At 38.0% G+C, this 23,665-nt stretch overlaps 1 protein-coding gene across 7 annotated transcripts in view; it reads right to left on the reverse strand.

Annotated features, from left to right (window-relative positions):
* Cntn3 (contactin 3) overlaps window positions 1-23,665 on the reverse strand; it is a 373,191-nt gene that overhangs the window by 27,653 nt on the left and 321,873 nt on the right. For 6 of the 7 annotated variants that reach the window (XM_006236968.5, XM_039108281.2, XM_063286624.1 and 3 more), the window contains 6 exon segments: window positions 10,976-11,093; window positions 10,045-10,203; window positions 9,791-9,940; window positions 8,263-8,333; window positions 5,995-6,229; window positions 1,637-1,752 (listed from right to left, as the gene is read on the reverse strand). In XM_006236968.5, the coding sequence (XP_006237030.1) occupies window positions 1,637-1,752; window positions 5,995-6,229; window positions 8,263-8,333; window positions 9,791-9,940; window positions 10,045-10,203; window positions 10,976-11,093 (849 nt within the window). 7 annotated transcript variants of the gene reach the window in all.

Raw genomic sequence — 23,665 nt, forward strand, 5'->3', positions numbered from 1 at the left:
GCCTTCACTGCTTTCCAGCTGAATTCCTGCTTGGAGCCCACACAGCTTCTCTGTTGTCACAGTCAGTTTTCTGACCCATGGGAGCTGCTGTTCCTGGCTGATCACGGCCTCCTGTTTCCATCCACTGAACAGAATCAAATGCCTGGACTTCTATGCGCTTTCTCTGGCCCCCATTTTATCACCAATTTCCCTTCCCTTAAGTGAGTGTCTCAATTCTGGTTTGATCTCTCAATATCAAAACCTGTTCTTATGCTTAACCATAAAAGTTTTCACTTGTCTGATACTTACTAAAAATGTACATTGCCTACACAGTTTAATCCAGTGGTTTTAAGGAGAGTTTAAAGAGCTCCTGGTTAATGATAACCCTGGGCAATTCTGGGGAAGTGGCCTCTAACCTATATCTTGAGCATTATTGCTTTGGTGCCTGTTCTTTCTCTAATTCACTTGTTAGTATTTGTTTAAGTCAAGCCTTCTTTTGCTACAACGAATGAAAACACTTGGAGCTGTTCAATTAAAAAGAGACGGGGTTGGGGATTTATCTCAGTGGTAGAGCGCTTGCCTAGCAAGCACAAGGCCCTGGGTTTGGTCCCCAGCTCCGGGAAAAAAAAAGAGAGAGAGAGAGAGAGACATTAATCAGAAGAAGGGCAAGGTGAAAAAGAATCTCGAGGCTACTTGAGATTCAGGTAGCTGTAGAATGGCTCTGCTGTTTTGTCCTTTTAAAAGTTCTATAAGCTTTTGCTTGCTTTATTCTTACAGCGACACAGGGTCTGTCTGCCCTATCTCATCTTCCCTCCTTTGCCCAGCTTGTCTGTACTGTTAGTTTGCAAAATATGAAGTACATTGTAGAGCAGACACAGCACGTCAATGGGTAGGATGACTATATAACTTGCTTACATAGGTCAAATAAGCTCCAGCTGACTGTGGTAGACTTCTTTTGGATCAGTTGCCTGATATCACATGGTCAGACTGGAAAATAGAAGTGGAAGCAGCTATACGGAGCTATACCCATGTAAGGCTGTCTGAGTCACCTGTTCTCTCACATGCTTATATCTCTCCATGTTTATTTACTCCCCCTTTAATTTTCTGGTTAACCCTTCCTACCACTTTGGACTCTACCAAATGGCATGCCCTCATCCACTCAAACATTATATTGACTTTCATCTTATTTAGTCTTGAGATATCCTCCCTTTAAATAGTTCTTATTTCACCAAATACAGAGTCATCTTACAGACAGATAAATACTCTAGAGACTAAAGGAGAATCTCATAACATAATAAGACTATCAAGAAAATAGACCAGAAAGCATGGTTAGGGGAATATGTTTTCCTGAGAAGAAAATAATCATATAAGCTTGATACTGTAGTTCAGTTGCATTGTTATTATTTTAATGAATCCACATAAAAGATTTGGGTTACATGGCTTTGCCTCACATTTACTATATGTTACTGTATGATTCTTCTCCATCCAGCTGGTTATTTCTATCTACCTGGCATAGTTAAATAATAAGTTGGGACCATGAGTGTGCCAGTAAGAAAATTTCAACTCAAGATAGTAGTCTAAGATGTTGATGATAAGAATTTGAAATGAAAGAAAGTAGTAGCAACATGTAAACAGGCGTTAATTGTAAAGCCATTACCTCATAGCCAAGTAAACGTCCATTGCTCGACTTCCAGGGAATTGTGTTCCATGAAACTTCAATTTCTGAGGAGGACAGACTATGTGCAGAGATGTGAGATGGGGCGACTGTAGGCTCTGTTCAGAAACAACAACACAATGGATATAATGATAATGTTGGCTACTAATTGGCAAATCATCAGAAATCGTATATATTTTTCCAAATTTCAATTCAATTTTGAGACAGGGTATTTCATGCTGTCCTACTGGCCTGGATTCTTTATGTGATCTAGGCAGACCTATCTCTAATGAAAATCATCCTTGTTTCTAGAGAACTATGATTACAGGAATGTACCACCATAATTTTTTTATTTAAGGGCTGAAACTTTTTAAATAACAACAACAACAACAACAACAACAACATTGATAGGCAGAAGCGCGTTATTTTTCTGTGAAAACATTCGAAATGATTTATTATGTCCTGCAAATATAGGTGTTACTCTTCTGCTTAGGAAAAGGTGATATCATAATTATTAGGTTGTTGTTACGTCATTGCCAAGCAACATATAATTTCATCCCTTCGACTTATTTTTTAGTGTCTTCTTTCTTCAATCTATCATTTTGTTCTCTTCATCCCGTCTTTGTTTATCTCCCTCTATCCCAACTCAGCTGCTTAGGAACTTCTATACATATAAATGCTACCGACATAGTATCATGCCAAACACAGGCCAAGGTCAAGTCAAAATATTAAGAAGTATGGAGCAAGTGCCTTTTCTAGTTTAGGTCTATAGGAAGCAGAGATTTAAATGCAAATGCTGTCAAAGGAATGGGTAGACTTGTCTATGTTATTACATTGAAAATCTTCTTTGTACTAAACATTACTGGGTTTTATAGGGTTCACAGAGATTCTCCATTCCCAGGATACTGATTCTTAGCAGAAATGTCTCCTCTCTAACATCAATCTCTGTATTAAATAGTCCTGATCATTGGTCATGCCTACATGAAGCTGAATAAATTAAGGGGTTAAGGATGATCACAGTGGGTTCTAAGAGAGTCTCAAGGTTAGGACAGAATCACTTAGCACCAGTCCAGCACTAGCAATCTAGAGCATCAGATCATTTTCTGAGCCTGTCTGATTGTAGTTGTTTACTGTGGAGGTGTACTCATTGGATTTTGCTTCGACTTAGTGAGGTGCTATAGCATATTTCTAACATATATTTTGCCTTTTTAAAACCAAACCAGAATTTTGTATTTGTTGATTAAACAAAAAGTCATTTTACTATGTTGCAAGTCAGACAATAACAGTAACAGCAAAGGGGATGTGGGCCAGGCAAATATAAGCAGAAAACTGTGGATGTCTCTCCCTTCTACTACCAGCTCTCAGGTCTTAGGTGCTCAAGTAAGTGCACAAGTAGGCAGTGTCTACAGACTTCCAGTTTCACCATGTCCTAAACCCTGTTCTGTCCTGTAAGTCTTGTAGTTTCTAGAAAATGTGGCTGGCTATAGACATTAGGATCTCCCATTTGAAAATATTTTTGTAACTGTCTTTATTCATCCTCATTAATAGAAATTAAAAACAAAAAACTAGATGTGGGAAGCTTTACTAAAACTGCCCAGATTGGAATTTAAACTTTGAACCATGTATTATAATTTACACCCAGGAGTGAAAGGTAGGGGAGACAACATGCTATCATAGTTCAGAAATTCAGAATGGGTAAAGCCGAAGTACCTGGGTGAAATTGTTTTTTTTTTTCATTTACTATATATGTTAGCAAATTCATTTACATCTTTCATCAAGATTCCTTTTTTCATTTGCAAGTAGAGACTAATAAGTCATCCTATATACCAACCTTTATTTGAAATTTCAAGTTGGCAATGCCTGGCAGGTGTTGGCTCTCCATCTACCATGGTAACTTCTGCTCTTTTTATGAAATAGATACAGAGCTACCAGTTAGTTGTCAATATCTCAAATGGCAAGTGTGCTTGATTCTCCTAAGTCTATTACCATTTTCTCAAGAGGGCTTGAAGGAAGATATTATTTTTCGATTTCTTCAGGGGGTATACAAGAAGGACTGAGCAAGTTCCCAGTGAAGTATGTAAGTGTCTAAAACAGTTGAAGTCATCTTTCAAAGAAACACACTCTACATCTCTTAAATGTCAAACTCCTGGTTTTCATTATCCATCATGTTCCTGTCCTTTGCTGAGGCCGTAGGAAACATGGCTTACAACTCTAGGCCGGGGTTATTTTATGGGTTGCTTAAGTTTTTTATACCAAGAAGAAAAATGAGCTTTGTAAGGCCCAATATCCCATGGTAAGATGAAACTCAGTTGGGAGTAACTTATGAAGAGATTAAACTGAATATTATGATCTGTATCTATCCAATGAGTCTTAACATTCCTAGCGAGGTGTTATTACCCACACTGGTAAACTAACAACAGCTCTGAGGACTGTTTCTTGAAAAAAAAAACCTCTCCTCTCTCTCTCTCTCTCTCTCTCTCTCTCTCTCTCTCTCTCTCTCTGTCTCTGTCTCTGTCTCTCCATCTATCTATCTGTAAAGCCACACGGGACTTTCAAGACTTATTTTTTATTCATTTAATAATGCAATGCTACAGATTGGGTAAAACTTCTTCATAAACCCTACATCTGACAGAGGGCTAATATCAAAAATATATAAAGAACTCAAGAAGTTAACCTCAAAAAACCCAAATAACCCAATTAAAAAATGGAGTTAATTCGGTCCCCAGCTCCGAAAAAAAAAATAGAGTTCAAAGCTAAACAGAATTCACAACAAAAGAATCTAGAATAGCTGAGAAGCACTCAAAGAAATGTTCGAAGTCTTTAGTCTTCAGAGAAATGCAATTCAAAACGACCCTGAGATTCTACCTCAGAATGGCCGAGAGTCAACATTCAAGTGGCAGCCCATGCTGCTGAGGATGTGGGGAAAGAGGAACACTCTTCTGGTACCGGTGGAATTGCAAACTGGTATAATCACCCTGGAAAGGAATCTGGAAGTTCCTCATAAAATTGGAAATTGTTCTATCTGAAGACCCAGCTATACCACTCTTGGGCATATACCCAAAAGACGCCCCACCATACCAAAAGGACATGTGTTTGCAGCAGCCTTATATTTAATAACCAGAAGCTGGAAACAACCTAAATGTCCCTCAACCGAGAAATGGATACAGAAAATGTGGTTATTTACACCATGGAATACTATTTGGCGCTTAAAAAGGAGGATATCCTGAGTTTTGCATACAAATGGCTGGAAATAGAAAATATCATCCTGTGTGAGGTAACTCAGGCCCAAGAGGACATGCATGATAAGTACTCATTGATAAGTGGATATTAGCCAAAAAATGCAGAACACCTAGGATACAATTCACAGACTGTAAGAAGTGCAACAAGCAGAAAGGACCATCTGAACATACTTCAATCCCACTTAGAAGTGGGGAGGAAGTAATAACAGGAGGCAAAGAGAGGGAGGGACCTGAGTGAGAGGGGGAGAGGGAGGAGAAAAGGGAAAGAGGCAGGTATGGGGAGGACAGACATGAAGTCCAGAGGGCCAAGAGAATGAATGGAAATAAGCAGCCTTGGAGGGGGAGGATCCTCTAGAAAGTACCAGAGACCAGGAGGTGAGAGACTTTCAGGACTAAATGGGGGGTAACCCTAGCCAAAATGTCCAACACTGGGGAGAGGGAACTCAAAGAGTCCACCTCCAATTGAAAAATAGGACCTCAAGTGGAGGGACTTGGTTATTAACCTACAGTCAAATTTTCTGACTCAGAATCACTCCTGTCTAAAACTGCAGGAACAAAAGTGAAGCAGAAAGTGAAGGAAAGGAATCCCAACTTGGGATCCATCTCATGGGGAGGCACCATAGCCTGACAATGTTATTGATGCTATGTTGTGCTTACAGGCAGAGCCAACATGACTGTCATCTGAGAGGTTCTGACTGAGAACATATTCAGACATTTCACCCAACCATTGTACTGGAGTTGGTAACTCTTATGGTTGAATTAGGGGAAGTATTGAAGAATTTGAAGGGGGGGAGCAACCTCACAGGAAGATCGGTCTCAACTAACCCAGACTGCAGGGAGCTCCAAGAGACTGTGTCACCCACTAGGAGCTTTTACAGGCCAGTCTAAGGCCCCTTGCACATATATAGCAGATGTCTGCCTAATCTGGCCTCAGTGGGAGAAGATGTGCTTAGTCCTGGAGAGATTTGAGGCCCCAAGGAAGGGGGGTGTTGGTAGGGGAGGAGAACGCTCTCAGGGACGGGGGGAGGAGAAATTGGATGAGGAACTATGCGAGGGGGGACTGATATGGGAGGAGAAATGACTGGAATGAAAAGAAATGAAAAAACAAAAACAATGCAATACCTTCCTCTGCGGAGAATACAGTTGTGACTGGGCTAAAGGGTCCTTCACCTTTGTTATTGTAAACGCCCACTTTAACTTCATATGGCGAAAAGGGCACGATGCTTTCATTCCTAAAGACGTATCTTGGATTATCTGGGGATGTCACCACTGTCTGGATCCAGGTGGTAACCCCAAGTGGGCGAAAAGCAACCACATACCCAAAACCTCCTCCATTCTGGAGTTCTTCAGGGACTGGCTACAAGGAAAAGACATATCAAATCATCCTCATACATCTGGTCAGGGCAAAAGTGATGGGAACATGATTTATGGACCTGAAAGTCATTAAATAGTGATCTATATGGAATTGATCAGATGTATCTTTAAAATGGAAAAGTACCATGGGGCAGTCTGCTGAGCTGCTCTTAAACAGGCATGTATCACTCATTCACAGGCATCCAGATAATAAACTTGCATCGTCTTTGATTATTCAGATATTAGAATATAATATGGTTTAAATCTGAGTTTCTAAACTTTCATTCAAGCAAACCTATTATTTTAAGACAAATAAAAACAATAAAATTCACAAATGCTAATTGCATAGAAAGGGTCATACTGGGATATTATGACTTCGTATAAAAATTACAAAAGGAAAGGAAGTTAATATAGTGCACTAAATTCAAAGCTGCGTGTGATGAAGTAAAAAAAAAATTCTAGTAATACTCCACCATGGGAAATGGCATTTTACTTGTTAGCATCTGCAAATTACAGATAATTTAGCTCTGTTGTCTTTTAAGTGTTAAATCCATTGTTATAGTATTTTCTAATTGTGACATGAACCTAAGGGTAAGAGAATGGCCGGGAAGAAACTAGACACTCAAGCACATGATGGTCTGTGTGCTATCGACTGGACACACAGGGCTGCCTAGAAAATTAAGGGTGAACCAGAGTGAACTGTTAACACCTACTTCTCAGAACTATGTCAAGTGATTCTTATCATGCTGTTTGTTATCTTTTGCCTTGCTCTTTTCACGGATACCACATTACAAGGATGGAACAAAAACAGTATGTGCTAATGATCATTGAAGTAGTTAGCATAGGATGCAGCAAGGGAGGAGCAGCCCACTGCCATTAGTGCCTCTAGGACCATGACCGCCACCACTCGTTATAGCATGATGGGCCAGCTTCAGGACGACCAGCTACAAATACTGTTATAGTCACTACCATCAACACCCATAGTGGCAGCACAGCTATACGATGCACCAGGACATCAGTGCTGGAACTGCTAGACTTAGCACTATCTGTTCTTCCAGCTATATAGAATCACTACCAGTAAGCGCATGCTCATGACCCACACCTATCCTATCACCGATACAAGCTGTACAGGACCACCAGCAGCACCAGTACTCCTCACAACACCAACATCACCCGAAACACCAGAATCAGTACAGATAGTTCCACCAGAACTACCAGTGCTGTCGACAATAGTGGTAACTAGCAGAAACAATGTGACCAGCACTACTGCCAGAGCCACTAGAAGCATCCTCACTAACGCCAAGCCAAGCACAATTATCTGCATTGCCACCAAGACTATCAGCATTACTATCACTGTCATCATCAGTACCACCCTATCATTTCAGCATTATCACCACTGATACTACCAGCCCAGCCAGTGTTATGAACATTATCTGTGACACCAACCCTACTATCAGTATTAACTTCAGCTGTAGCATCATAAACATCACTAAAATCAGCGGGAGTCTCAGTGTAAATACTGCCACTCATACTGCCACCAGCCCAGACAGTATGAACCATTAGTCCTCTCACAAGCATCGCCACCATCAGTGTCAGCATCAGGTCCTCGTACTGTTACTAGCACCAGACTCAACCATTCCCTACACATGAGCACCATTAGTGACATCAAGAGCAGCAACAGTAGCCCCTTCAGTCACATGATCAACAGCTCCACATTTCCACCTGGGCAAGCCACCAGTAGCAAGCGCACTAAAACTAGCAACAGTGCTAGTCTTATCACCATCAGCATCACTTAGCAATACCATTGCTGGCACTAATGTCACCAGTAATGTCACAAAGACCAATGCCAACACTGGCTTCAGTGCTACCAGTGTCTCTACAAGCACTGCAGTTACTACCATCAACCAAAGCATCACCACCACCATTACCATCACCACTGTTGTTATCGTAGTTGTCATCGTCATCACATTCATGGAGGCTGTGATGATTGGATGAGGAGGTGTACCCTGGTGGAAAATATTTTACCCAGACACTTACATCCCAGGTTATCACTAGCTCAGATCGGCTTCCACCTCCTCCGCTCACCTCAGAAGGTGCGACTTCTGGAGCTGGGTAGGTCAGAGACAGAGACAAAAACACTTCTTTTATTCGGTAATATCTGAAAAGAGACTCATTTACTTATTTGCAATATCATTGAGTTTTGTCATCGACACACTATAAACCCATTATACAGATACATGTATATACAGGTATTTCTGTATCTCATTTGTAAGGTCATCAAAACTATATTCATAGGCATTTAAAAAACATTTTGGCAAACTCGCCAAATTATATTATTTACATGAAACTATAAATAATTCAGAAATCTCATCACAAGTAAGAAAAATATTTCAACCCAAATGAAAGCTACTCCATCCTTGGGTGACAGAAATATAAAGAAAGGTGACTTCCCAGGACACAGGGACTCAGAATGGCAGAGATCCTTCCAGATTAAGAAGGAAGTCTCAGCACAGTGCAGGGCGCTGGAAAGTCACCCAGACTGTAACCCTCAGGTCCTGTTAGGAAATGTTCTTGATAAAACCCCCCAGATGTCAGCTTTCTCGCTCATGCTAAGAAACTCTTGGTTAGTAAATCCTCAGATGAAACTAGAATCTAGCTCCTATGGCGGGCCTTTGTAACACACACAGTGGTATTTGCTGCATGCATTACAGATGGACCCCACATGGATTGCATGAACAAACAAAGATGAGAACCGGTACGCACAACACCGCTTCCCACAACACCCAGCAAAGCATTAGGTGTGCACTGACCCGAGGAAAAAGGCATTCTTAAAATTGTGCAAACATATCCCAGGCCTCCTTTGGATCACTGCTTAAAGTGATATGTTCGCTGTATCACATGCCTCATTGTTAATCAATACCATTTCTTCTGGAAAGGGAAATCTTGATGCTTCCCCCCACCCCATCCATTAGGAACTTTCCTAAACAAACAGTAGGTTTACATGCCAATTTTGAATTTTGATGATAGCACATTTTTAGAATTATGAAAGTAGCCTTGTGACATCTATTGTTGGCTCATATAAATTCTTAAAGTGATGCTTTTTATAACCTAATACTTATGGGGCCATCACAGACTATTCATCCATTGCTTATGTAGATTTGCTGGGTATGGTGGCAGAATGAGTTTTTTTTTGCAGCATCATCGCTCCCAGTGGTATTATCAGACCAATTTTTCAGTGCTTTTTATAAATGAAAACAGTGTTTCTTCTGCAAACTGGTAACTATGCCAGGTAGTAATTATAACCTTAAGTGACAAAAGCATATTAACTCAACACACACTAATGATCGTCTATGACTGACTGAACTCTTGGAAATGTCACACGACATCAGACTCTCTTAGGTGTTTCTTTTGATAAATGCCATATGGCAAAGCCTGCCATTAGAAAGGTCATATTAATGTGACAATGGATTATCAAGACAGATTGGTGACTGTGAGACCAGAGCTAATAGAAATACACACCCAGGTAAATCTATTAACCCATTACTCAGAAAACAAAATCACTAACCTGCCTCTTCAGTCCTTACTTTTTCTGAGGGTAAACTGGGTTCTCCGCCTCCGATTTTGTTACTGGCTACAACGCGAAATTCATATTCCACCCATGGGTTTAACTCCACAACAGTAGCTGTTCGTGTTTTTCCATCAATGGCCTCAGGTACTAAAGAATGTTAGACAGTTCAGAAGGTAAGAGCCTGCCCAGTCCAGCATTCAGTTGATACCTATTCTTCTAAGTCACTGTTATTCACCTTCCACCTACTTTACCTGTTCTGACATTTTGCCAGCCCACAGAGAAAGGTGTCCTAGCCTGGACTGCATACGATATAACTGGGCTGTGACTGTCGGTGCCTTCCGTCCAAGAGAGCTGGGCTGTTGTGTCTGTAATTTCATCTACTTTCACGTTTTCCGGTGGTCCAGGTGAACCTAACAGAGGCAAGAACACAAAGAGCATCCCATAAATGCCATCCTCTTCTACCAAAAAGGCTCAGGCCATTACTTTAATACCACTTTCAAAAGCACTTAAGCGAAGAGGCCACTTAACTGGCAATAAAGCGAACACTTTTTTCATGGCCCCATTGTTATACGTGAGACCTCAATGGGAAGCTGTGATTCACAACACTGCGCTGACAGGTGGCAGGGTATCCACTTACTGAGGCTCTGTTCAGCACTACCCTGTACCCCTCTAAATTCAGCATCCCCTGAACCTTTCTCATGTCACTGTCCTCTGCTTTGGCTGAGATGCCTTACTGTGAAACACGTCTTGGTTTGCTACCTCAATGTATCTTATTCTATGATAACACTTTCGACATTTGCTTTTCAGCCTCACTGTGAATCAGTAACCTAGATAACAACCAAGGTTGGTGAATTTTCCCATCACTTTGGACAATGCCTCTTCTTGTGGAGACAGACACACACGTACCACATTCTCTTTCCTATTACATACACCTGCTGAATTAATGACATGCTCTGAAAAACATTGGCTTGGCAGCAGCTATGGAGTGCCAATTACAGCAAGTCCTATTTGAAAGGAAGAGTTGAGGTTTTCATTCCTTTGAATGAACACATTCTTATTGTCATACCCTCTGGCTTATGGGTGTCAGGGACATTTTTGTATAGTGTCTCGCTATGGCTTTCCTCCAGTGAGGAATGCTTGCAGACTGCATTGTTAGACAACACAGGAAGAATTCATACTTACCTCTCACTATGAGCTCAGCTGCAGATGAAACGCTGTCCACCCCTGTCTGCACCATACATACATACTTTCCACTGTGTTTCAGTTGAATGTTTCTGATCATTAAATCACCTGACGAACTCTGTTGGGGAAACAGGTAATGAAACAATATTACGTTTAACAACACAAAGGATCTTGAAGGTGAAGCAATCTATGCATAGAGTACACAATGTGGTAAGCAATGAGGAGACTAAAATCATAGGTTGCATGGAAACTAAGACAAGTTCAAAGTCACACATGATGGCAGGTTGATTTCTATATGCATATAAAGCATTTCTTTGGGTATTTATGCTTTCAAATATAAACGAGGGCAGAGATTATAATCTCAGACTCTATTTGCTTCCACCAGGCGACACTTCTTTTTATATCCACTGCTTAGCACCAGCTCAGTTTTCTCTCTTGTTGCAACCCTACTGCAATTATCTGCCTGAGAAGAGGAGGAAGCATTTGGGTACCTAGTGGGAGATAAATACAGCATGGCAGGGGGGATTACCACGGTTGAAACATTTTTCTCTTTCTCCACATACTGGAGCTTAAAAGACTTAAAGTCATCTAATTCCTTTAAAAGCTACAGAATTTAGAGCAAGGAAGTATGAATCCCCTCCAGAAAAAAAAAGAAGAAATTAAAACACTTTAAACCTTATAAATAACATTTTTTTTTCCAGAAGACATTTGTTGGCATTCCCTGATACCAATTAATGGAACAAATGTGAATCTAAATGCTCAACTTTAAAAGGTCCTCAATTTAAAGAGACTATAAATTCACATTCATGAAATGACTAAGAGCGGGTCATTTCCCCACTGTAGTGAAAATCAAGCTGACAAGAGCATATGGAAGACGAAGCACTTTGTAAATGATCCTCACTTCATGTCCAACCCAGGAGAGGGGAAGGGCCAGTGCCTCTCTTGCTAATTAAAAGGAGTTTTACTCTTGCATACCCAGAATTTGCAAGAGAGACTCAACTGTTCTGATTTGAGGTAGCTCCATGAAACCCTGTCTCGGCTAATATTTTTTATATTGCTTCCCATCCTTACAGCTGTTAATGGGCTGTGTACTCTCCATTGGTTGGATCATATGTCTTTAGATGGGATTTCTGGGGTATTGGGAGAAGCGGCTGCCAGGTGATTGATGGCTGTAATTAAATGATAATCCAGAAACTGTTCAGTTTGCACATTTTTACTTTCATCCAGTAGAACTCTTTTGTTTTCGTCCCTCCCTCTCTTTCTCCTCGGCGTTATTTAGAAATGTCTCTCCAGGAGAGAACCATCCCTGCGTGCTGACCTTTACGAACTTCTCTGGTTTTTATGAGCTCTGTATAGTCATAGGAGGGTGTTATCATCTCTGTAGAAATTTCTTCTTTTCAACAAAGCCTAGTGATTGGTTAATGCCACCAAGGCACTGGGTGAGGACTCTATTCTTCTGTCTTTACTTCATTATTTTGAAATAGCCAGGTTAGAGAGAATTTAGCTGGACTTTGATACTTAGTCATCTGGATCTAGCTTTTAGACACTCTAGCTGCTGTTGGCTCTAGAATGATTGAGGAAGAAACTAGAGTTAGGAATTTGGACTTCTTTTGACTTTTGGTACTATTGAATAAAGAAAGAGAGATAGCCAAACTTGAGCATAAAACAAAAACCAAATAATGACAAAAACATTTTAACAACAACAAAAAAAAAATAGGTTCATCTGCAGAACATATAAAATAATTAAAAGAAAATAAATCATATTTTTAAAAATTTCTTTAGTGTTATTTTAAATGTATGAATGTTTGTCATACATGTATGTATGTGTACCATATGTGTTATCCGTGGAGACCAGAGCCTTTTGAAGCTGGAACTGGAATTATGTGAACAGTTGGGGGCTGCCACGTGGGTGCTGAAAACTGAATTGGGGTCTTTGCAGTAACAGCAAGTTTTTTAAACTCCTGAAATATCGCTTTAGTCCCTAAAACTATTAATCATTTTGGTCTACAAAATGGAACAAAAGATATAACTAGGATGTGTAGACAATGGGACTCATTGATTCCCCCGCCCTCAGGACTATCATAGATTAAGTAGAGGAATCTTTATTGAAAAAGAAAATTTTGCAAAAATTAAGAGGCTCTTCATCTTAATTTCATCTATTTCAGTAAAGTCTGTTTATTTGTACTGTTCCTTTTCCATTTTTTTCTTTTTACAAAAGTACACAAACTGCTTCTTCCTTTAGAGTCATTGAAGGACAGAGCCCTGTCTCAGCCTTCTGAGACATATGTGCAAATCAGACTCACCAGGTACAGAGAGGCAGAACAAGCTATGTTTGTACATACAGGAGGAATAAAACCATGCTGCACACACCATGTACGAACAAATATAAATAACAGAGACACTTTCCAGACCTGCTGCAGATATGTAATGGGAACTATTGCTGTTGGGACAAAGAATCTCCATAGCTCCTCCTTGTAGCTTCTCCTTGGACCACTTCAAATATCAACTAATGCAGAATGATATGTATAATATATTTCTCATTAATTCAACTCATTATGCTATGCCCCCAAGAAATGCATGTGTATATCTAGCAAAGGAAATTTATAGGGAAAAAGAAATCCAGTGCTCACATGTCCATCTTAGCTAGTATAGGTTATAGATGACTTATTAATGAATACTCTCTGGCCATAAGTAATATATATATATATATATATATATATATATATATATATATAAATTGATGCGATTGAATCTAAAAAACATAAATCTTAGACACTAGATATAGCTTTTATCAAATGGAAGGAGTAGAATTTGATGACGTTTGGGGGACAATTTTCTTTTGGTTTTGTTGTTAAATTTCTAGCACTAAGGGGGTAGAATTTGGGGTTTCATACATGCTTAGTACAAACTACACCACTCAGTCACACCCATAGTTCATTAATTAATTAATAAGGTTTTGATACAAACCACAGAATGGCATGGACTTTGCAATTTTACCACCTCAGCCTATGAAAAAAGCTCAGCATACAGGTCTGTTCTATTCGTCTCAGTAGAAATCTAGAATGAAGGACCACAGGAATGATCTGGATGAGAGTCACGTTCTGTTGCTTGAGTTCAGTTCAGGCTATATGAGAGGTTTTATCTTGTGGAAAGAATTTGGGTTTCACACTCTGGTAGAGAAATGATGGTTGTCAAAAGGTAGTTAGGAGTATGTATAATTATGCTTTTAAGTGCTTTTCTTTCAATAAAACCATAGGCCGATTGTGTTCACATAGCAACAGTTTACTTTCTAACTCTAATTTCCTCATACTATTTAATAATTAAAAATTCAAATCAAGATGTTAGTCCCATATCCTAAGACTTCTACTCAAGTCAGAGATTCCAAAAGTGCAAACAACAACAAGAAAAGGAATTCTCTAAGGGAATGTAACATATATCAAAGTGACCCTTTTTTTTTTCTACTGGTTTGACTGTCATAGAAAGGACAGTTGTAGATGAAAGGAATAATACAGGACTGTCCGGAAAATCCTAAGTAAAATTAGTCAAAAATTCATCAAAAATAAACTTCCTAACTATTTCTCAAGGCATTTATCAAATGCCGCACCGTATTAGAGAATATTTAGAAACATGTTGATTATTTTCTAAAGGAATGCTGTGCAGGCTGCTTGAAGCAATGGAGAGCAGTGAATTCAGTGAAACACAGACTCATAAACTTAAGAAATTATGAAACTGTTACTGCTAATCATCTCATAAATTGGTCATGTATTTTTATCTTTAGTTATAAGGAGAATTTAATAACTGTCTTGTTTAGGCTTGGTCAACTTAACACACACTGGAGTCATCTGAGAAGATGAAGTCTCACCTGAAGAGCTGCCTCCATTAGACTGCACTCTGGCAAGTCTGTAGGGCATTTATAGAGTTCATAAATGACGGGCAGTGCCACGCCTGGACAAGTTGGTGTGGGCTATATAAAAAAGCAAGTTGAGCAAGGCATGAAAAGCAAGCCAATAAGCAGTGTCTTCTGTGGCCCACTTCTTAAGAGTACACTACATAGATGACAGTGCCATGTTCCAGTGTCACAGAAAATCCATACATGCATGCTTTTCCTATTTGTATGCATGTATCTCTTCAATATGTTAATGAGTGGCTTCCACCGTCTTATCTCCAAATGATGTTCATCAGATAACTTCAGAACTTGTATGTGCTCGATAGTGATTTAGTATGAAACATAATGATTATTAATGATGTTTTAACACATCAGTGAAAATTATAGATTTTTAGTAGTATTTATCAAATTGGGCAATTTTTTAATTGATTATTAAAGGAACTTCATATCTTGGGCATGTCACGCACATCATTGATTGTCCTTTTTTTTTTTTTTTTGTCTTTTTTTTTTCCGGAGCTGGGGACCGAACCCAGGGCCTTGTGCTTGCTAGGCAAGCACTCTACCACTGAGCTAAATCCCCAATCCTTGATTGTCCTTTAGATGTAGCAAGCCAACCTCATGCTGCAAGGAGGATGGACATGAGGAAGACCCCAGCCTTGCAGTCTACTTACCTTTGACATAATCTTCATAAAAGAAATATAGTCTCCTATATAGTGTTCTTTTTACTTTATTTTGTATTTTTAAAGTTAAAATTAATCCAAATGAATCAAGGAATTTAATATTAAATTTAATATTAGAGAGAGTAGGGCATAGTCTTGACACAAGAAAAGACATTTTGAAAAGAACACCAATAGCATAGACTCTAAGAATAGCAATAAACAAATGGGACATCATGAAGTTGAAAAGCTGTATGTCAAAGGACGACTTCATTCAGACAAAACAGCTGGCTATATAATGGGAAAAGAACTTTACCAAATACACATCTGATAGAGCACTAATATGTAAAATAATTAAAGAACTGAAAAAAAATGGACATCAGGAAAACCACCCAATTATGAAACAGAGAACAGATCTAAACAGAGTTCGCAAAGGTGAAAACACAAATAGCTGAGAAACACTTGACACGTTCAACAACTTTATTAATTAAAGAAACAAAAACTACCCTGAGATTTCATTTTATCCTCAGAATGCTGAGATCAGAAAACAGGTGACACATTGTGACTGTGTGGATGTAGGGAACGCTCATCCACTGTCAGTGGGAGTGCAGAGTCATAGTCAATGTGGAAATTAGTGTGGTGCTTCCTCTGGAAGCTGTCAAGAGTTCTACCTCAAGATTCACCTACATTACTCTTGGGCATATGTGCAAAGGACTTTATATCCTAGTACAGAGACACTTGCTCAACAGTGTCCGTTGTCTAGCATTCTTCAATGATAGCCTGGCTTCTACCGTATTTCAAAAGTAATCAGAACCCACTCCCACAATGAACAATTACCAGTGAAGGAAGAGCGATCAGTGAAAAGGAGAATGATGATTATTGTTTTCCTCAGGCAAACAGTGTGTTTAACTTTGTAGGGAATTCCTGGAAGCTCTGAAGAACTACTTGAGATGTCATTGCAGATAAAATCACGCTGCCAAATTTGGCGCATAAGAAGGACTGTATGAGTCATAAGGGAAAAAAAAGTGAGACTAAAAATGTGATTGTCTTCTCAAAACATATTTTGTTTAAGTGAGAGCTCATATTCTATTGTAAAAGTTAGTTGCATGCTAACATATTTCATAGTAAAAAATTAAAACCATTTCCAAACAGTTAGTGAAGCAGCATAGGAGGAACAGTCACAACAGGGGCTTTAAAAATATAGAGATCTAAAATATATATTTGTTGCCAGGTGAATTAAAGAAATTGTAAAACCCAAAGAAAGAAATTTAAAGAATACTGTGGCTAATTTAAAATTCTATGTTTGACCAAAGGGAATCAGCAATGATATTACAAATATGGGTCAACTTTTCATTTTTAATAGCAAATTTGATGAAAATATAATATTCTTGGAAAATGGCTTTAAATGATATAACTAAACCAGGAGAATTGCACAAAGAATTAAAAGTTCACTCAAGCAATTTTCTTTGTCCACTGTTAAAGTATCTGGTATGCCTGCCATAGTAAGTAAAAAGAGAACGCAAAGTGTAATTGCTACCCCAAAAATATATTTGATGTTGTGGGATACATCAAGAAACTTAGCCACCAGAAACAAATAAAGTCATGCAAATCACCACCAAGTCTGTAAATTTAATATGAGCCCAGGGAATTGATTATCAATTCCAAGAAATCCTTAAAATATTGAAAATAAGATGAATATGTTGAGAAATACTGTTGAAGAGATTTTAAGATTTGCTATATCAGAAAATTAAAATATTGATGACATCTTCTGAATTGAAATATAATTATACCACGTTTCCACCCTCCTCTAGCATCTCCTAGGTGCCTTCCTTCAAGGCATGCCCTCCCCTGCTCCTCTCAAGTTGGTAGAAGTTGGATTATTATTGTATAGTATTTGATCTCCCTCTCTCTCTCTCTCTCTCTCTCTCTCTCTCTCTCTCTCTCTCTCTCTCTTTCTTCATGTGTGTGTCTGTGTGTATGCACAAATTTGGCTGAGTTTGTTTTTGTTACTGTGTATATATACCTTCAGGCCTGACCACTCTGCATTGGACAACCAATAAGAGAGCTTTGTCCTCAGGGAAGCTACTTTTCCTACCAGCAATCTTTAGCTGCCTGTAGTTTCTGGGTGGAACACTATTTAAAAATTCCTCTTGCACATTAACCAATTATTTAAACTAATTAAACAAGCATTTTAAGTTGAAAGCCAACTTAGCATATAACATTTCAAATTATAAGTGTTCCTAATGAAACTGAAATTTAGAGGACACTCAAATTAAGGCAAACAACTTTATACATTTAGACAAGGTAAACACTGGCCTGTGAACAATCAAAGATAATAATATAGCTTTGTTTTTCAGTATGATAAAAATAGTTTCAAAACAAATTTCAAAAATTTTGGGGAAATATCTTCATGTATTTGCAACTGCAGTTTAAGGTTTACATAAATCTGTTATGTCTTCATTTGAATAAAGCTTCAGTCTGACATTCAGCTTAAAGAAATATTTGTTTTTGTCTCTTTACTCTTTACCTGTATAAGATTTGTCTTCACAAACAATACATTTCTCATTTTGTGGTCATGCTTTATTCATGCTACCATTGCTTTCTGTCGTCACCTACACTGAACTGTGTTTAAGAATGAAGGGCATTGAGTGTAAAATTAGAATTAAAATATCAATGAGAAACTTGAGAACCCACGGAGACCTACAAGTACAAGCATTGAACCAGACATTGATGCATTTATTTTCACCTACAATGCTAAGCATCCTACTACTTTTGCATTACCCTATTTTTTACTACTTTAATAAGATATTTAACATTTTTTGATATTTTTCTTAAATTTAGTCATTTTATTGGAGATTATAATACTAGATTTGTTTCATGATTTTAAGAAATTTTGTACATGCAGCTTTGCATAAAATAAGATTAGTTTTTGAGGACATTCTGCTAACCTGTGGTGGTGGATAAAAAATTGTCTACAGATTTTTGTTGTTTTTGTCTGGTTTTTGTTCATTAGCTTTCACTGTTGCTTGCATACTCAGTGTATAGCCTGTATAATTCTCCTCTATTCAATGAGACCAAAAGGTTACATACACATGGTATGGTGTATTGGATAACTACATACAGCAACATGGGAAAAGTAACTTAGCAATAAATCCATGGGAGCACTAATGTTGTTTGAGTACAGTTTGTACAGTTTTGTCTTCATATTTTGCTCTTTTTCTACACTCTTAGTTTCCCTTTCTTTATCAAATAGCAGGATCCAGTTGTGTCAAACCCTCATTTGCTTCATCCCCATTCTCATTTCCCTTAAAATTTCTCTGTCCAAGCTCAGCAGTGGGATTTTCAGGTTTTTGATTTTTTTTTGGGGGGGTTGCTTTTTGTTTTTCTTGTTTTTTTTCTTTTTTAGAAATAAAGTGATTTCTCAAAGTTGCTGGTTATAGCCTTACTTGAGGAAGGAAACTAAGAGTCAAGGTCTGTTCCAATGATTGACAGAAAAGCTTAAGGCAGCAGAGAACATCCTGTAATTCATACAGATTTGAGTTTCTTCTTATAGGCACTGTATTATAAAAATAAGGGAACTTTAAAAACTTTTAAGTAACTACTATCACATTTGAGTTACTTAAGATACAATCCTGAATGGAACAAACAGTCCTTATATGTATGGAGCTGACAGCTAGCAACCAGGGAGTTATCAAACGACTTGTAAAATGATAGTGAGAGAAAGGCTACATCGTGCAGAAAGAATCTATACTTTTCTGGGTTTTGTCTCTCAACTGACAACAGAGCTAAACTTTGTAATAAAGGCAGATGTTTTGTAGAAAAAGAAAAGAAAAGGCTCTACCTTGGGGTGCATACATATGTGCAAAATCCAAGGCATGTGAGGGAACAACCTACTGGAGCGAATCACAAAGACAAAGGTACCTGAATAGATGAGCAGCAAAAGGATCCTAGGGTCTAACACTGCAAATTAACAGCATCCAGGCTTGACAGCAAAGCATCAACTTGATTGGCACAGGAGTCAACTAAGACAAGTGTCCATGGTTATTCCTTCTGGGAAGTTAGTAGACACCTCCTTTAGTATAGGTAGTACAGTCTAGTGGTGGTTCAGGTTTAAAGGGGTTCAAGGAAAAGGCAGTTGCCTGCTTGCCTAGGCTTCTTGCTGGTAAACGTGTTTTCTCTTTTTTTTCCCTTTTATTGGATTTTTTTCTATTTTTACATTTTCATTTTATTTTATTATTTTTTTCTTTTTTATTTACATTTTAAATGCTATTTTCTTTCCCAGTTTCCCGGACATGGTAAACATGTTTTATATATTGTTTCTGTTGCTTACTAATTCTACTGTCCCTCTCCAAGAGCAGAATCTGATTTCCTCAGATTCCTAATTGGACTGAAGACAAGAGAATCTGCAAAACTCTTTCAGACCTTTAATTCAGATTGGGCTGAGCAGACACCATGTCCTGACTGTCAGCCATTTTGTAATACCCAGCTCTTATCATGTAAGCCATTCTCGACCATTCTCTTTTCTAATATGTAGTTTTTACAATGACTCCCTTAAAGCCTCTACTTAATGCGCTAGGAAAACGGAAGTGCATAATAGCTGATGTCAAGATTATCTTTACATTCACAATGACAGTATTTTTTCTCTTTGGGGTGGCTATATTTATTTCTAAGTTTTGCTCCAATCTCCCCATCCTACTTCTTTTTGTTTCCAATTTTCATGGTGGTGGAATTGAAATCAGAGTCTCTCAAGGCTTAGCATGCATTCTGTCAGGGAGGTACAACCCTAACCTCTAGGACCACTTTTAATTACCTAGATAATTACGTATTTCCCCTAAAAGAACACTTATTTCCAGAACGTATCACGTATATGCATAAATGGATTTCAAGGCAAAAATCGCTTTTTCAAAAATTAATATTAAGAAAATAGCAAACAGAAGAGAATAGTTTTCCTCTGTTTTCAGATAATGATGATAATAGAAATTTTGATATAACGTCAAAAAAGAAAATCACACACTCATCACAAAGAAAAACAGTACATGCAGTGATAACCCATATCAGGTTAAAAAAAAAGAACCACGCCATTACTAATGACAGGTTGGCTAAAATTACATTATTGGTCTGCCATATGCTAAGAATTGAGGCATAAATTACTCTTTGGAACTGGAAGTATTTCTTATTCTGCCAACAAGGCACAAACTTGAATATAACATATTATATTCATAAGCTATTTCTTTAAGAAGCACTCTAGATGGGAATGTGACTCCAAGACTTGCAAAGAACAATTTTTTCAGTTTGAAGAGGAAGAAGAACATTCTGACAACTATTTTTGGAAGGCGAGATCAAGGAACAGCCCTCTCTTCGTATCACTATACTCAGGCTGTTATTGCCAGGTGTCCTATATTAACTATCCATTCCCTCACTAGAGTGGTTTTCAAATATTAACACCACACATACGTTTTATCTAGGCACCTTGAAAACAGTGGAAGCTCTATAGTGTTTTTGGAACCTGGCTCTTTTTCTTTTCTCTAAAGGTTCCTGAAAGAGTTGGTAGAGACAAACCAAACTTCAACATTCATGGCCAAGGAAATTACACCTTTGTCTTCCATTAACACCAGTGCCACCTTAACATCCAGTGCCTCCATTAACATCAAGGCCACCTTCTTTATAAATGTACCCTGCCTACTCAAGGAAAAAAATCAGCAGGCATTCAGCCATTCAAACAACTCTGAGTGTGGTAAATAGTCTTAATCTTTCTGACTGATTAACAATTTTTGCTGTCACCTGGTTGTCTGAACACTTGATATGTAAGTCAGGTAGGATGCAATATGTTAATATAAAAATTGTTCAACATTCTTTGATGCTCAGAAACCAGAAATCACTCCATGTCATGAGGTAGAGTCTCAGCATGTCCCTTTCGAAGAGTTCTGAACGAGTGACATATTTAAGAGAACATAAACTGGATGAGCACTTTGTGCATATTTTAGGTTGTGCAAAATGCTCAAGTTACCTCACGTGTATTAGCTTTTAAACGTCAAGCTCATACCTGAAACTAGGGAATACTTTTCCCTTCAGAACTGTATGACATGTTCTCATAATACCTCGTTGTCACAGAGCTTCTCAGAAGAAACTACTCAGTACTGTCTCAGGGATGTCAACCCAGTGTTTCCTGCCCTTGACTCATTATAATAACACCTTTATAACTTTTATGACATGCTGGTTTTCTGTTGTTTAATCTTTTCTTAAACTGTCTACCTAAACCTAGTTTAATATGGAAATTGTTATTGTGAATGTGACTTAAGGCTTACATGCGAATCTGATCACTGAAATAATAGGTCAGTGATGGGATAAAAATAATGAATAGAAAATGATGTCATTGAACACTGAATGAGATCATGGAAAGGGGAATTATCTGGATACTGTAGAATTTTCTGAGACAGAGACCTTTGCTCTGTTAATTAAAAGAGAAGACTATCAAGTCGTAGACAATGATAATCAGAGACATTGGCATACTCAACCATTCTTCTAGAATTAAACTAAGTAGTTGAAATAAAATGGAAATAGAGACAGCTTCTTTATTGTATGTGCTATTATTTGATCTGTCATTCAGCTTAGGGTCTAAGTTTTAGGAATTTGCTGATATTCTATTTAGTTATTGTTACTGATTATATATTGTATATTATATGCTATATATGTGTTATATATCATTGTTTTATGACATTATTACTATGTAGTTATTACTTCATTTTTTATCCACTTAAATTAATTAATTTTCAATATTGCTTGTTCTATAAATCCCCTTGAAGAATCTTTTAAAAAATGTCAGAAGTGTTCAGGTTGAATCCGAAGAAATTGCATTAGAATGAACTAGAAAGAAGGGATAACTCACATTGCCCTAAAAAGCAGTGGAGGTCAACATCATTAAATCTCCTGCGATTTTATATATCTAAAAGCCTTTGCTTATGCAAGTATAAAACTTGAGACAACTGTTCAAGTCACTTTCCACTCCAAAATTTATACTTAATTCTAAAACGACTTTTAACTTAATTCTACACTGCAAACTTAAACATTTCTAAATTGTTCAAAGTGTGAAATATTTGTTAATCTGGTTTGTACCCTAGTGAAATCTTAACTGATAAAAGCATTTCTACTCATGTTTTTCATCTTGGGAAACAGGCAAAGTAAATAGTATTTGTGGGTCAGACAAAAAGAGCCAAGCCCAAAGGCAGCTCTTTAACATTAAACTAACATCATATCATAATGTTATTGACATTTTTAAATGAAATTTATTGAAATAAGTCAATTAGGAGGTAAGTTCTTATGAACAAATACAAAAATGTATACTGCACAGATGACCCTAATTGGCTAGACATTTATTTTATAGAATGAAAGCATATAGAATCAAAATAGCTTACCTCAAGGAACTACATAATATATGCATCAAATAAATTATTTTTGCTTCTCTCTTGATATGTCTAAAGTATACCATGCATATATTTCTGGTACACAGGACAAGAAAACTCAACCAAGAGGTGACCAATGTGCTAAATGCCTCCTGTTTCCTTCGACTCTCGGTCACTACTGCAAAGTAACAAATCCATCCAGAAATTAGTTGCTGGCTTAAAGAAGGATCATTTATTCTGCTCAGGGGATGATAGTCAAGGCAGTGAAGTCATTAACATATCATTAACATGCCTGGCTGTATTAGGGGCTGAGAAGCTCATTCACATGCTTGGCAAAGTGGGCTGGCTCTTACTGCGTTTATCAGGACCTGGGAGCAGGAAACCTTGGATGAACCTTTTCACAATCTGCTCTGCCTTCATAATCTCGCACTTGCAGAATTGTTAGAGCTACTCTGCAGATGAAATGTATTTATTAGCTAAACTCAAGATATTGTACAGTATCACAACAGTGGTCCTTGTTCATTGTGGTCACCACAGTCAACAACATTTTAAGGGGACTTTGTTGGTGTGTGTTACCATTGGGTGGAGATGAGTATCAATGCCATCCTGCCAAAAACCCATATAGGATAAGGGACATTGTTGCTGCCATTTCTGGAAAACACACGTGCCCCATCACTTAAGCTGTCTTCTACACAGGGCATATTGCTAGTGTTTGGAGCACCTGACCTGTAAGTGCATTAAAAAGGGC

This window comes from Rattus norvegicus, chromosome 4, assembly GCF_036323735.1.
Source record: "Rattus norvegicus strain BN/NHsdMcwi chromosome 4, GRCr8, whole genome shotgun sequence".
Lineage (NCBI taxonomy): Eukaryota > Metazoa > Chordata > Mammalia > Rodentia > Muridae > Rattus > Rattus norvegicus.